This window comes from Pseudophryne corroboree, chromosome 6, assembly GCF_028390025.1.
Source record: "Pseudophryne corroboree isolate aPseCor3 chromosome 6, aPseCor3.hap2, whole genome shotgun sequence".
Classification (NCBI taxonomy): Eukaryota; Metazoa; Chordata; class Amphibia; order Anura; family Myobatrachidae; genus Pseudophryne; species Pseudophryne corroboree.
In genome coordinates this window covers 790,245,737-790,261,523 of record NC_086449.1, presented here as the reverse complement: position 1 = coordinate 790,261,523, position 15,787 = coordinate 790,245,737, and the positions used below count along the sequence as shown (strand labels likewise).

General features: G+C 46.1%; 1 protein-coding gene across 4 annotated transcripts in view; it reads right to left on the bottom strand.

The window, feature by feature from the left end:
* Positions 1-1,352: 1,352 nt before the first annotated feature.
* LOC134933535 (protocadherin-10-like) overlaps positions 1,353-15,787 on the bottom strand; it is a 127,678-nt gene continuing 113,243 nt past the window's right edge. For 2 of the 4 annotated variants that reach the window (XM_063928792.1, XM_063928793.1), the window contains exon 4: positions 1,353-3,076. In XM_063928792.1, coding sequence (XP_063784862.1) covers positions 2,820-3,076 — 257 coding nt within the window. In that variant the 3' untranslated portion in view covers positions 1,353-2,819. The remainder of the gene's footprint in view (positions 3,077-15,787) is intronic. The other 2 variants (XM_063928794.1, XM_063928795.1) reach the window with 2 other exon arrangements.

Below are 15,787 nucleotides of genomic sequence, written 5' to 3'. Positions count from 1 at the left end.
GGCTTTTAGGGGCATGATGGGAACTCTGGATTGGCATATAAGGTAGCAAGGGGGCTCTGGGCTGGCTTATAAGGGGATGAGGGGGCGCTGGACTGGCATATAAAGGCATGAGGGGGACCCTGGATTGGTATATACAGGCATTATGGGGCTCTGGGCTGGCATATAAGGGTGTGAGGGTGGGCTCTGCAATCAAAGTCACACCTACATTGTTGGCATTAATACAGCATCTCCTCAAAGTAAGTAAAATCATTAAAAAAAATTATTTCAGGATATTTGTGTTGGATTTATGGTTTCTTAAAATAAGATATTCTCAGCATAGTACCCTTATCCAGTTGTTGGGAGGTAAACTGTACCTCCAGCCAAAGCCATTTTCTTAAATTGGCACTCCCAGAAAAGAGTTGGAATGCCCCTGATCTAGTACATTCTATAAAATGATAGCTAGATGCTGATTGGTTGCTGGCTTCTTTTGAAGGTTAAACTGCAACATAAAGGCTGCACTACCTTGTAAGGTGATTGTATCATGTTTATTCAGCAGCAGGCCATAGTATCAAGTCTAGTACAGTGCTTTCATCCAAGGGGTATATAACAATGATGTACCTGTAATACTGTGGGCCTGACTGAGATGTGTACACAGTAGCGCCAGTAGTAGAGTCTATTGGCAGTTGCCCATCTGCGACTTTATACAAATACCGTTATGTACTCCTTCCCTGCTGTACATCCATTTAGCTGAATGTGCCAGTACTTAGACGCCCACTGTCAGCGCCCGTGCGTGCTCTAATACCAATTGGACACCACCACCTGGCATGTGCCATTTCTTCATCTGTGTATAGTCTCGCATATGTGCATCAATGCAACTGTCTATGCTGTAATGCCAATTGGTGCCTTCTTATGTCCCCTATGGCTGGTGCAGTTTCTTAGGGGGTCATTCTGACCCGATCGCACGCTGCAGTTTATCGCAGTTGTCTGATTGGGTCAGAACTGCGCATGCACCGGCGCCGGCGCATGCCAGACAGCCTAAGGCCGTCGGCCCGCTACGATCACCTCTGCCTGATTGACAGGCAGAGGTAGTCGGTGTGCAGGGGGGGGGGCGGAATGGCGGCATTTGGACGCCGTTTCGTGGGCACGGTCCGGCCAACGCAGGCGTGGCCGGACCGAACGGGGGGCGGGCCGCAGCGCCTGCGTGACATCATACGCATCCGCTGCGGGCCAGGGAGCAATGAGTAGCTCCCGGCCAGCACGCTAAAGCTGCGCTGGTCGGGAGCTACTCTTGAAGTGCAAAGGCATCGCCGCTGTGCAATGCCTTTGCACTTCTGCGGGGGTCCGGCACTGACATGCGGGGCGGGGCGGGATGCTGGGCGTCCTCCCGCATGTCAGTGTGAATGATCGTAGCTGTGCTAAATTTAGCACAGCTACGATCATCTCGGAATGACCCCCTCTGTCCTATGGCCCTCATTCAGGTTGGATCACAAAGAGCGATCCAACCGCAGAAATTACTAAGGCCATGCGGGTGCATTGTCATGGTGACCTGCTGTACCTGTTGACCTTAAGCACTGTCTACCTTTTACCTGTCGACAAGTTGACCATGTCGACCTTGTGTACCTGTCTAGCTAATGCATGTCGACTATAAAAGTTTGGCGTAGACATTGTCATCTTATACACTGGAACCCCATTAGAATCAGACGCCTTTAAAATATGTGGTTCTCCAATTAGCAGGATTCTATACCAATCAAGTGCCGCCTTGAAAGCTCTGTTCATATCATCGACAGCCAAAACCACTAGATGTTAAAGTTCAGAGTCGGCATGTTTTTCGCAATTTCAAAGAAAATGAAAAGTAATGAAAAAACGTAACTTGAAAAAAAAAACATGCAGGCACATAATATGTGTATTTAACTGTCTAATTACACTTCTGACCTTTTCATTTGCATTTAATTTCCTTCCTTGACAGTGTCCTCTCCTGGGATGAATTTAAAAAAAGAAAGTAAAAAAAAAAATTGTCTTTTGCATATTAATAGTAAATATCACAGTGAGTACAGTGCTCTTTAATACAACTGTTAGTTCAAAAAAATAGCATATACATATATTTACATGTGTTTGGGGATTGGGGAATTATTTATAATTTTTCAACATGTAGTGGCAATGTACGTGTTCAGCTGTTAATACGTTATATATGCAAATGTGAGTTTACAACATACACCCTTCGTTCACTCAGCAAAACAGGCACACGGGTCCGACAAAAAAAAAAAAAAAGTATATATTCACTGGATACATTCACATATTAACAATGAAAGACAGAACTGTCACTAAATGGAAATTGCCAAAGGCTGAAACTCAAAATGACATTTCAGAAAGGATGTCCTCTCATTCACTCCAGTCCTGAAGGAAGTATTTCGCTTGACTGCAGATAGAGAAAATTGCTTTTTACACACAAGCGACTTTCACTCTCACCAACATTGAATCTGTTTTACCGAATGAAATTGCATTCTGTCCATTTACTCAACACACCGCTTCACCGTCATTTATTTTCATTGTCTCTGTGTACGTTTAGTTGGCGCCATTATTACCTCGCCTATAGTGTACTATCTGTTTAAGTGTTACAGATTAATTTTAGATCTCCCTGTCCCATTGCACTTTATAGATCAGAAGCTGTCACAGTTTGTGCCTTCAGGATTATCACACACAAACAGACGTCAGGTAGGTTCGTTGAGACAGCTTTTTTGGCATAGTAATGATATCGTTGGTTAACCCCTTGGGGTCCAGCCTGCTCACAATGCAGCATCGGCTCCATGTCTTTTAGAGGAGTGGTCAGTGTTGGACCTTAATCATTTCAGGTCATTATTAATGATCATGTCGTCGTTTACGTCGCAACAAGATGTTATTTTCCTCTTCTTTCCGAAAGTGGAAAAACTGTTTTTCTGTTCATAATCCCTGTAAAGCCCCTGCTTGTTGGCCAGTAACGTTGGTGTCCCAGGAATGTACACATTATGTTGATAGTCCAGTGTTGGCACGTGTTGCTGAAACGGTACACCATACTTGGGGCTCCAAACTCCGTTTGACGTCGGCGGCGTCTTTTTTATGTCTGTGGAAACAGGAAAATAAACTTGAGGTCAACAGTGGTCACCAAATAAATTAGACAATTGTTTTGTGTCGAGAGTATCAGGGGTTTCGAAGATGAGAGTTCGTCAAAACAAAAGGTGAATTTCCTAGCTGTCTTTCTCTCTACCTTAATAAGTGCTAGAAATCTCTTCTTTTTACGGCTGAACAAATCTGTCTACTCTCTCCAATTTCACATATGGCACATAACAAATAATTAGGTAATTAGGAAAACAAAATAAAATGATGCTGGAATAGTAATAAAAATGTAATAAAAATAATACGAGTTCAAGTTTCTCAAAGATATACATATCATAGTTTAACACATATGAAAGTCAAATAAAAGTGTGGGAGAAGGTTATTGCTGTTTTAGGGATCATTCTTCAGCTGTTCTAGTAAGTCTGGAATAAGCAGCTTGTGGTAGACACTAGAGAAGGGGGTCAATACAACAGCAGAGCGCCAAACATGACCCCATGGCCAGATGTCATTGAATGGTGTGGATGGATAGGATAGACATTTAATGTTAAACTACAGCTGAATTAAGCTGGCTAGCATCGAGAAAAGCCACGGGTCGCTGTTTTTTTGTGCATGTGCAAACGATCACAATATTTTTTCATCTAATTCTAATTTTGATGGCCATCTAAACTTTCCATGGTGGAAGCCAACTCATCATTTGATGACAGGCTTCCGATGTCGCATCCCTAGAACAGGCACAGCATTATCCCACCAATAAAATGGCTGCCTCCAGTCCTGGAGACATATTTACTCTGACACATGCACCATCAGTATTTTTCGATGGAACTGACTTTGATTCTTTGTTCCGTGCCCGGTAAGTACATCATTAGGCATCTGATTTTTTTCACTTCATCACCGGTGGGCTGAGTGTCCATGAATAAACTCTTGCCTTCCAGATATATTGCATCAATATGATGCGATCTTTTATGATAACTGACAGCAGCCACTACTTCTTTATGGGGTGGTATTCAGTATGCCGGCTGTTGGTATCCCGGCGCACAGTATACCGACGCCAGAATCCTGACACCCGGCATACCGACACCTACTGTATTCTCCCTCTTGGGGGTCCACGACCCCCCTGGAGGGAGAATAAATATGCATGCCACCGTGCCCGCAAGGGGCTCATTTGTGCTCGCCCCACTGTCGGCATTCCGACGGTCGGGATCCCGGCATCGGTATGCTGGGCGCCAGGAACACTGCCGCCGGCAAGTCTCTTTATGAATGGAGCTCCTTAACGTTATATATTTCACCTTGTCTTGTACCCCCTCCCATCCTATTCAGACATTGATGATTGAAAAATCCCCGACTCTCCAATCCTGATAATTTTTTGGTCGGAATCGGAAAATCGAGGATTTCCAATATATTGAATTTCCCGATCCTCGGGAGAACCGAGAATTGCCCAGATGCCTGCCAGATGTTTCAGCCAATTCAGTTTATTTACTCATTCAATAATTTGCATATTTTGAGTTGTGCAACATGGAGTTGTGCGATTACTGTCTGACTCTGCATGTGTTACATTCGCACTGCAAATGCGCGGTGATTCGCTAGCAATGGCGGTTGCAGACAGGAATTATTTTGTAAAGTAATGGACAGGAAGGGACCATTTGTGGGAGGTAACGCTGAGTCGTTTGCATTCTTTTACACCTACGAGATCGCCACTGCAAATGCATCAGTGTACAACTCGGAAACAGGCCCAATATGTGAGAATGCCCATTCCCTCCCACGTTCCGCCCCTCTGATCATAAGGCCTGCATAGGTGAATAGGTGTGCTATATACGCTGGCATAGTGCACAAGCTGATCAGTCCTTCACTGCCTACTGCCGCCCCCTTCCCGCTCCAAATGGCATCAGACTGTCAATCACTGAGAGTCTGCTGCTGATCTGGGCCCATCGTCGCAAGACCCGTTCGCACATGCGCACAGTACCAATAATGATTATAATCCTTGCTGCATGAAATGCTACTCCAACCACATCTGAATACCCCCATTGTGTATCCCATGCTGTAATGAATATACTATTTACCGGATGCGGTTACTTTACCGGTGCTCGGGATCCCACGGTCATCATGGCGATGTCGGGATTTCAAATGCTAAAAATGCCAGCAGTCGGAATGCCGACCCACAGGGTCTATTCCCACTTGTGGGTGTCCACAAAACCCATAGAGTGGGAACAGAACCTGTGGTGAGTGCGTTCGCCCCCCATTCTGCGGCCGGGATCCCAGCAGTCGGCGTAACATACCCAACCCCTATCTACATTACCTGATGTGGGTCACAATATTTAGCATTTTGGGCAGTGTTATCTCCCATTGGTACTAATCTTTTGTATTTTCCTAAATGCCTTTTTTCCAATGTGTGCTCATTTCCTTGTTCATAGGTAGAAGTAACCTGATTAATGGGTGCACTGCTTAGGGATGCATGTAACACCTGTGTCCTTACAAACATACCAGTGACTAAGAAGAACACACATAACGTACAAACCACATCAGGGCTCCTGTCTGCGTCCATGTGTAAACTGTGCATTCAATCAATAAGGCTTCCTGAGTGCAGATTTAACTCTTTCCCTTGCACCCGTCTTGTTGTACGGACCTGCCTTTGTGATCCAGCACTGGGATTTGCTCCACATTACAGCAGCTGAGCTTAGTGCTCTGTATCATCGTTGCAGGGTTGAATGATTCTCATTCATCTCATAGGGCCAGAGACTAACATGAAAGCAAACTTCATCACGGTGTTGCAAATATTACGAAAGGGCCATTATATGTAACTAATTGCTTTCATTTATGCATTACACATGGATATAAATATGAAATATGTTAACGTGCATTAATATACATATTAATTGCTATTAGCCTTTTGTTCGCATTAGCTGTTCTCTGCATATATTAAGGATGTGCTCTGTATGGCAATTAGAATTGGAGCTTATCGTGGTTACATGTTATAAGGTCCTAAAATATGAACATCTACTGGCATCCTATTTTTGCAGTGATGTATATAGAAAAATCACGGATTCCGAAACACGGAACAGACAGACAGGGTGGATACCACAAGCCAGGATGGCTATGAGGCTGGGGGTCTCATTAAGACTTTGGTGTCAAAGGATACAAATTTGTACACAAACTATATCACAATGCAAGAGGTTTTTGGATTTGTTTCTTTCTTTCTTTTTTTTTTTTTTTTTGGGGGGGGGGGGGGGGGGTTGGGGTGTTGTAGCCTGTTTTTAGGTGAAGGGCAAAAACACCAGCCAACTGTATTTTTCAGCTGCAATTTGTAGGTACGACGAGTTCCAAATCTTGATCTATCCACAAATTTCCAATCTGTTTTACCAAACGTGGATTCAGAGCCGGCCCTGGCCAATATGATGCCCTAGGCAAGATTTTGGCTGGTGCCCCCTAGCACCACCACTGGTTCCGCCTCTAACCTTGCACCTCTTTCCCAGCACCATCACTCCTCATCCATAGCAGTCCTTATTTTGGGGTTTGTACCCCCTATATTTTAAATAGGAACAGTTCGCACATTTGGCGCACAGCCCAAAAAGGGGTGTGTTTTTGCTGGCAAGGGGCATGGCCACACAATAGTAACCCCAATTACAATTACGCCACACAGTACTGCAACTTTATTCACATTTGATCATGCGATAGTGTCCATAATTCATATTACATCCCACAGTAGTATCACTTTACCTTATAAACGTTACTCCTCACAGTAGAGCCCCTTAATCACATTACATCACACTGAATTGCTCCTTATTCATATTATACCACACCCTATTGCTCTTTATTCACATTAGACGACACAGTAGTGCCCTTTCTATATACAACGCCACATAGTAGAGCACCTTATACACATAATGCCACACAGTAATGCCCCTTACACATATGAGACACATTATTAATGTCCTTATAAACATAATGCGCCTTACACATTAGGACAACCTTTATTAATGCCCTTTTACACCTAATGTCCCTTACACATATGCCGCACATTATTAATGTCCTTATACACATAATGACACACATAGTGCCCCCTACACATTTGCTGCACATTATTAGTGCCCCTATACACATAATGACACACATACAGTAGTACCCTGTTACACATATGCCGAACATTATTAATGTCCTTATACACATGACACACATACAGTAGTGCCCCTTACACATATGTTGCACATTATTAATGCATTTTTACATGAGACACATAATGCTTCTTACACATATTCTGAACACTACTGCACAACCAACCTACTCACATGCACACAACACTCACACTGCCACTAACACTGTGACCTCTGCCTCTGCTTGAATACAGATGTGTCCTCATAAATCTTGCCTCAATGCTAACGTCGGGCACATTTTTTTTAATGAAAATGCATCTTATTTGCATTGCTATGTGGCTAGGATGCACAAGCAGCTTCTGCTGATTAAAATGATATGCAGCATGCCTATATACTGTGTGAGACTGTGGCTGTATCTGCATATGAAATGCTACACACAGAATATAGGCATGCCGCATGTCATTTTAATCAGCAGAAACTGATGATGCCCCTAGGCATATCAAATGCCCTAGGCAATTGCCTAGTTTGCCTATGCCTATGGCCGGCTCTGCGTGGCTTTGCCAAGGGTGCACCTTCCAGATGGATTAACTTGTAGCTTTAAATGAGGTCATAGGTGAGGGGATTAGTCATAGGTGCAGGGATTAATTTATCTCTTCCACCATGAGAAATGTGCCAATGGGGTCATATAATCATCACTGCAGCATATTGGAGAATTGTCCTACCCCTACAACCACCCAACTCATAACCTCATCTTATGGTATTTATTCTATATTAAATAAGTACGCTTCTATCTCTGTGTCAGATTTTTTATAAAAATGTAAATTGTTACATTCATATGTAGATTAACTTTTGTTTATGGTTAATTTGCTGGTTCAGAAATGTTTAGTCTAACACTGAAATAAAGTACTCATTTGTCATTTCATTGGGCATACTGTATATAAATCAAAACATATTGGAGGCTCTAAATTGGGATGACTCTGCTTCCAAATTGACCTATAACACCAGTAAGACATGCCTTTTTTAAGGTAATAAAGGTAAGGTCATAAAATAAACACTGCCTCTATGGATTTTCTTAATGACCTTAAGTCAAAAGTCACTTATTTTGAATTTTTCTCTGACGTCCTAAGTGGATGCTGGGACTCCGTAAGGACCATGGGGAATAGCGGCTCCGCAGGAGACTGGGCACAACTATAAAGAAAGCTTTACGTCTAACTGGTGTGCACTGGCTCCTCCCACTATGACCCTCCTCCAGACTTCAGTTAGAATCTTGTGCCCGGCTGAGCTGGATGCACACTAGGGGCTCTCCTGAGCTCCTAGAAAGAAAGTATATTTTAGGTTTTTTATTTTACAGTGAGATCTGCTGGCAACAGACTCACTGCAGCGAGGGACTAAGGGGAGAAGAAGCGAACCTACCTAACTGGTGGTAGCTTGGGCTTCTTAGGCTACTGGACACCATTAGCTCCAGAGGGATCGACCACAGGACCCGACCTCGATGTTCGGTCCCAGAGCCGCGCCGCCGGCCCCCTTACAGAGCCAGAAGCAAGAAGTGTTCCGGAAAATCGGCGGCAGAAGACTTCTGTCTTCAACAAGGTAGCGCACAGCACTGCAGCTGTGCGCCATTGCTCCTCATGCACACCTCACACTCCGGTCACTGATGGGTGCGGGGCGCTGGGGGGAGGCGCCCTGAGGGCAATATAATACACCTTGGCTGGCAAATCTACACCATATATAGTCAGGAAGGCTATATAGGTGTAAAAATACCCCTGCCAGAATTCCAGAAAAAGCGGGAGAAGTCCGCCGGAAAAGGGGCGGGGCTATCTCCCTCAGCACACTGGCGCCATTTTTCCCTCACAGCTCCGCTGGAAGGACGCTCCCTGGCTCTCCCCTGCAGTGTCAAGCTACATAAGGGTAAAAAAGAGAGGGGGGGCACTAAATTTAGGCGCAGTATATATAATATAAGCAGCTATAAGGGAAAAAACACTCATTTATAGTGGGATCCCTGTGTTATATAGCACTCTGGTGTGTGCTGGCATACTCTCTCTCTGTCTCCCCAAAGGGCTTTGTGGGGTCCTGTCCTCTGTCAGAGCATTCCCTGTGTGTATGCGGTGTGTCGGTACGGCTGTGTCGACATGTTTGATGAGGAGGCTTATGTGGAGGCGGAGCAAATGCCGATAAATGTGATGTCACCCCCTGCGGGGACGACACCTGAGTGGATGGTTCTGTGGAAGGAATTACGCGACAGTGTCGACTCCTTGCATAAAAGGTTTGACGACATACCAAATATGGGACAGCCGGCTTCTCAGCCTGTGCCTGCCCAGGCGTCTCAAAAGCCATCAGGGGCTTTAAAACGCCCGCTACCTCAGATGGCAGACACAGATGTCGACACGGATACTGACTCCAGTGTCGACGACGATGAGACTAATGTATCTTCCAATAGGGCCACACGTTATATGATTGAGGCAATGAAAAATGTGTTGCATATTTCTGATGTTACCCCGGGTACCACAAAAAAGGGTATTATGTTTGGAGAGAAAAAACTACCAGTTGTTTTTCCTTCATCTGAGGAATTAAATGAAGTGTGTGAAGAAGCGTGGGCTTCCCCCGATAAGAAACTGGTAATTTCTAAGAGGTTACTAATGGCGTACCCTTTCCCGCCGGAGGATAGGTCACGTTGGGAAACATCCCCTAGGGTGGATAAAGCGCTCACACGCTTGTCAAAGAAGGTGGCACTACCGTCTCCGGATACGGCCGCCCTGAAGGAATCTGCTGATATAAAGCAGGAGGCTATCCTGAAGTCTATATATACACTAGAGATGAGCGGGTTCGGTTTCTCTGAATCCGAACCCGCCAGAACTTCATGTTTTTTTTCACGAGTCCGAGCGACTCGGATCTTCCCGCCTTGCTCGGTTAACCCGAGCGCGCCCGAACGTCATCATGACGCTGTCGGATTCTCGCGAGGCTCGGATTCTATCGCGAGACTCGGATTCTATATAAGGAGCCGCGCGTCGCCGCCATTTTCACACGTGCATTGAGATTGATAGGGAGAGGACGTGGCTGGCGTCCTCTCCGTTTAGACACTTGATTTACTAATTTTGGGGAGCATTTGGAGTACTCAGTAGTGTACAGTGCAGAGTTTTGCTGATAGTGACCAGTGACCACCACTTTTATTTATAATCCGTTCTCTGCCTGAAAAAAGCGATACACAGCACACAGTGACTCAGTCACATACATACCATATCTGTGTGCACTGCTCAGGCTCAGGCCAGTGTGCTGCATCATCTATATATATTATATATCTGTCTGACTGCTCAGCTCACACAGCTTATAATTGTGGGGGAGACTGGGGAGCACTACTGCAGTGCCAGTTATAGGTTATAGCAGGAGCCAGGAGTACATAATATTATATTAAAATTAAACAGTGCACACTTTTGCTGCAGGAGTGCCACTGCCAGTGTGACTAGTGACCAGTGACCTGACCACCAGTATATAATATTAGTAGTATACTATCTCTTTATCAACCAGTCTATATTAGCAGCAGACACAGTACAGTGCGGTAGTTCACGGCTGTGGCTACCTCTGTGTCGGCACTCGGCAGCCCGTCCATAATTGTATATACCAGTGACCTAACCGTGGTTTTTTTTTCTTTCTTTATACATACATACTAGTTACGAGTATACTATCTCTTTATCAACCAGTCTATATATTAGCAGCAGACACAGTACAGTGCGGTAGTTCACGGCTGTGGCTACCTCTGTGTCGGCACTCGGCAGCCCGTCCATAATTGTATATACCAGTGACCTAACCGTGGTTTTTTTTTCTTTCTTTATACATACATACTAGTTACGAGTATACTATCTCTTTATCAACCAGTCTATATATTAGCAGCAGACACAGTACAGTGCGGTAGTTCACGGCTGTGGCTACCTCTGTGTCGGCACTCGGCAGCCCGTCCATAATTGTATATACCAGTGACCTAACCGTGGTTTTTTTTTCTTTCTTTATACATACATACTAGTTACGAGTATACTATCTCTTTATCAACCAGTCTATATATTAGCAGCAGACACAGTACAGTGCGGTAGTTCACGGCTGTGGCTACCTCTGTGTCGGCACTCGGCAGCCCGTCCATAATTGTATACTAGTATCCAATCCATCCATCTCCATTGTTTACCTGAGGTGCCTTTTAGTTGTGCCTATTAAAATATGGAGAACAAAAATGTTGAGGTTCCAAAATTAGGGAAAGATCAAGATCCACTTCCACCTCGTGCTGAAGCTGCTGCCACTAGTCATGGCCGAGACGATGAAATGCCAGCAACGTCGTCTGCCAAGGCCGATGCCCAATGTCATAGTACAGAGCATGTCAAATCCAAAACACCAAATATCAGTAAAAAGCCTCTTTTTTTCTTTGCGTCATGTGCTGTTTGGGGAGGGTTTTTTGGAAGGGACATCCTGCGTGACACTGCAGTGCCACTCCTAGATGGGCCCGGTGTTTGTGTCGGCCACTAGGGTCGCTTATCTTACTCACACAGCGACCTCGGTGCAAATTTTAGGACTAAAAATAATATTGTGAGGTGTGAGGTATTCAGAATAGACTGAAAATGAGTGTAAATTATGGTTTTTGAGGTTAATAATACTTTGGGATCAAAATGACCCCCAAATTCTATGATTTAAGCTGTTTTTTAGTGTTTTTGGAAAAAAACACCAGAATCCAAAACACACCCGAATTCGACAAAAATAATTCGGTGAGGTTTTGCCAAAACGCGTTCGAACCCAAAACACGGCCGCGGAACCGAACCCAAAACCAAAACACAAAACCCGAAAAATTTCAGGCGCTCATCTCTAATATACACACACAGGTGTTATACTGAGACCAGCTATTGCTTCAGCATGGATGTGCAGTGCTGCAGCTGCGTGGTCAGATTCCCTGTCGGAAAATATTGATACCCTAGACAGGGACACTATGGCCCTCATTCCGAGTTGTTCGCTCGCAAGGCGAATGTAGCAGAGTTACACACGCTAAGCCGCCGCCTACTGGGAGTGAATCTTAGCTTCTTAAAATTGCGACCGACGTACGCGCAATATTGCGATTACAAACGAGTTAGCAGTTTCTGAGTAGCTTCAGACTTACTCTGCCTGTGCGATCAGTTCAGTGCTTTTCGTTCCTGGCTGACGTCATAAACACACCCAGCGTTCGCCCAGGCACTCCCACCGTTTCTCCGGCCACTCCTGCGTTTTTTCCGGAAACGGTAGCGTTTCCAGCCACACGCCCCTAAAACGCCGTGCATCCGCCCAGTAAAACCCATTTCCTGTCAATCACAATGCGAACGTCGGAGCGATGAAAATGCCGTGAGTAAACTTACTTTCATCATAGTAAAGTTACTTGGCGCAGTCGCAGTGCGAACATTGCGCATGCGCACTAAGAGAATTCTCACTGCGATGCGATGAAAAACTCCGAGCGAACAACTCGGAATGAGGGCCCATATTGCTAACCGTAGAGCATATTAAAGACGCACTCTTATACATGAGGGATGCACAGAGGGATATTTGCCGTCTGGCATCTAAAATAAGTGCAATGTCCATTTCTGCCAGGAGAGGGTTATGGACTCGGCAGTGGACAGGAGATGCAGCTTCTAAAAGGCACATGGAAGTTTTGCCTTATAAGGGTGAGCAGTTGTTCGGGGATGGTCTCTCGGACCTCGTTTCCACAGCAACAGCTGGGAAGTCTACATTTTTACCCCATGTTCCCTCACAGCCAAAGAAAGCACCGTATTATCAGGTACAGTCCTTTCGGCCCAATAAGGGCAAGCGGGTTAAAGGCGCGTCCTTTCTGCCCAGAGGCAGAGGTAGAGGGAAAAAGCTGCAGCATACAGCCAGTTCCCAGGAGCAAAAGTCCTCCCCCGCTTCCTCTAAGTCCACAGCATGACGCTGGGGCTCCACAGGCGGAGCCAGGTACAGTGGGGGCCCGTCTCAAAAATTTCAGCGATCAGTGGGCTCGCTCACGGGTGGATCCCTGGATCTTTCAAGTAGTATCTCAGGGGTACAAGCTGGAATTCGAGACGTCTCCCCCCCGCCGTTTCCTCAAGTCTGCCTTGCCAACAAATCCCTCAGGCAGGGAGGCAGTGTTAGAGGCAATTCACAAGCTGTATTCCCAGCAGGTGATAGTAAAGGTGCCCCTACTTCAACAAGGACGGGGTTACTATTCCACAATGTTTGTGGTACCGAAACCGGACGGTTCGGTGAGACCCATTTTAAATTTGAAATCCTTGAACACATATATAAAAAAATTCAAGTTCAAGATGGAATCGCTCAGGGCGGTTATTGCAAGCCTGGACGAGGGGGATTACATGGTATCACTGGACATCAAGGATGCTTACCTGCATGTCCCCATTTACCATCCTCACCAGGAGTACCTCGGATTTGTGGTACAGGATTGTCATTACCAATTCCAGACGTTGCCGTTTGGTCTATCCACGGCTCCGAGGGTATTTACCAAGGTAATGGCCGAAATGATGATACTCCTTCGAAAAAAGGGAGTTATAATTATCCCGTACTTGGACGATCTCCTGATAAAGGCGAGGTCCAGGGAGCAGTTGTTGGTCGGGGTAGCACTATCTCGGGAGGTGCTACAACAGCACGGCTGGATTCTAAATATTCCAAATTCACAGCTGGTCCCTACGACACGTCTACTGTTCCTGGGGATGGTTCTGGACACAGAACAGAAAAAAGTGTTTCTCCCGGAGGAAAATGCCAAGGAGCTGTCATCTCTAGTCAGAGGCCTCCCAAAACCAAAACAGGTGTCGGTGCATCACTGCACGCGGATCCTGGGAAAGATGGTAGCTTCCTACGAAGCAATTCCATTCGGCAGGTTCCATGCAAGAACCTTTCAGTGGGACCTGTTGGACAAGTGGTCCGGATCGCATCTTCAGATGCATCGGCTGATAACCCTGTCTCCGAGGACCAGGGTGTCTCTGCTGTGGAGGCTGCAAAGTGCTCATCTTCAAGAGGGCCGCAGATTCGGCATACAGGACTGGGTCCTGGTGACCACGGATGCCAGCCTTCGGGGCTGGGGGGCAGTCACACAGGGAAGAAACTTCCAAGGACTATGGTCAAGTCAGGAGACTTCCCTACATATAAATATTCTGGAACTGAGGGCCATTTACAATGCCCTAAGTCAGGCAAAACCCCTGCTTCAAAACCAGCCGGTACTGATCCAGTCAGACAACATCACGGCAGTCGCCCATGTTAACCGACAGGGCGGCACAAGAAGCAGGACGGCGATGGCAGAAGCAACAAGGATTCTCCAATGGGCGGAAAATCACGTGTTAGCACTGTCAGCAGTGTTCATTCCGGGAGTGGACAACTGGGAAGCAGACTTCCTCAGCAGACACGACCTCCACCCGGGAGAGTGGGGACTTCATCCGGAAGTCTTCCAACTGATTGTAAACCGTTGGGAAAGGCCACAGGTGGACATGATGGCGTCCCGCCTAAACAAAAAGCTAGGAAGATATTGCGCCAGGTCGAGAGACCCTCAGGCGATAGCTGTGGACGCTCTAGTGACACCGTGGGTGTACCGGTCGGTTTATGTGTTCCCTCCTCTTCCTCTCATACCAAAGGTACTGAGGATAATAAGGAGAAGAGGAGTAAGAACTATTCTCAGTGTTCCGGATTGGCCAAGAAGAGCTTGGTACCCGGAACTTCAAGAAATGATCTCAGAGGGCCCATGGCCTCTGCCGTTCAGACAGGACCTGCTGCAGCAGGGGCCCTGTCTGTACCAAGACTTACCGCGGCTGCGTTTGACGGCATGGCGGTTGAACACCGGATCCTGAAGGAAAAGGGCATTCCGGAGGAAGTCATTCCTACGCTGATTAAAGCTAGGAAAGAAGTTACCGCAAACCATTATCACCGCATTTGGCGAAAATATGTTGCGTGGTGTGAGGCCAGGAAGGCCCCAACGGAGGAATTTCAGCTGGGCCGTTTTCTGCACTTCCTACAGTCAGGGGTGACTATGGGCCTAAAATTGGGTTCCATTAAGGTCCAGATTTCGGCTCTATCGATTTTCTTCCAGAGAGAACTGGCTTCACTACCTGAAGTTCAGACTTTTGTTAAGGGAGTGCTGCATATTCAGCCCCCTTTTGTGCCTCCAGTGGCACCTTGGGATCTCAACGTGGTGTTGGATTTCCTAAAGTCACATTGGTTTGAGCCACTAAAAACCGTGGAATTGAAATATCTCACGTGGAAAGTGGTCATGTTGTTGGCCTTGGCTTCGGCCAGGCGTGTATCAGAATTGGCGGCTTTGTCATGTAAAAGCCCTTATCTGATTTTACTTATTGATAGGGCAGAATTGAGGACTCGTCCCCAGTTTCTCCCTAAAGTGGTATCAGCTTTTCATCTGAACCAACCTATCGTGGTGCCTGCGGCTACTAAAGACTTGGAGGCTTCCAAGTTGTTGGACGTAGTCAGGGCCCTGAAAATCTATGTTTCCAGGACAGCTGGAGTCAGAAAGACTGACTCGCTATTTATCCTGTATGCGCCCAACAAGTTGGGTGCACCTGCTTCAAAGCAGATTATTGCTCGCTGGATCTGTAGTACGATTCAGCTTGCACATTCTTCGGCTGGACTGCCGCTTCCTAAAT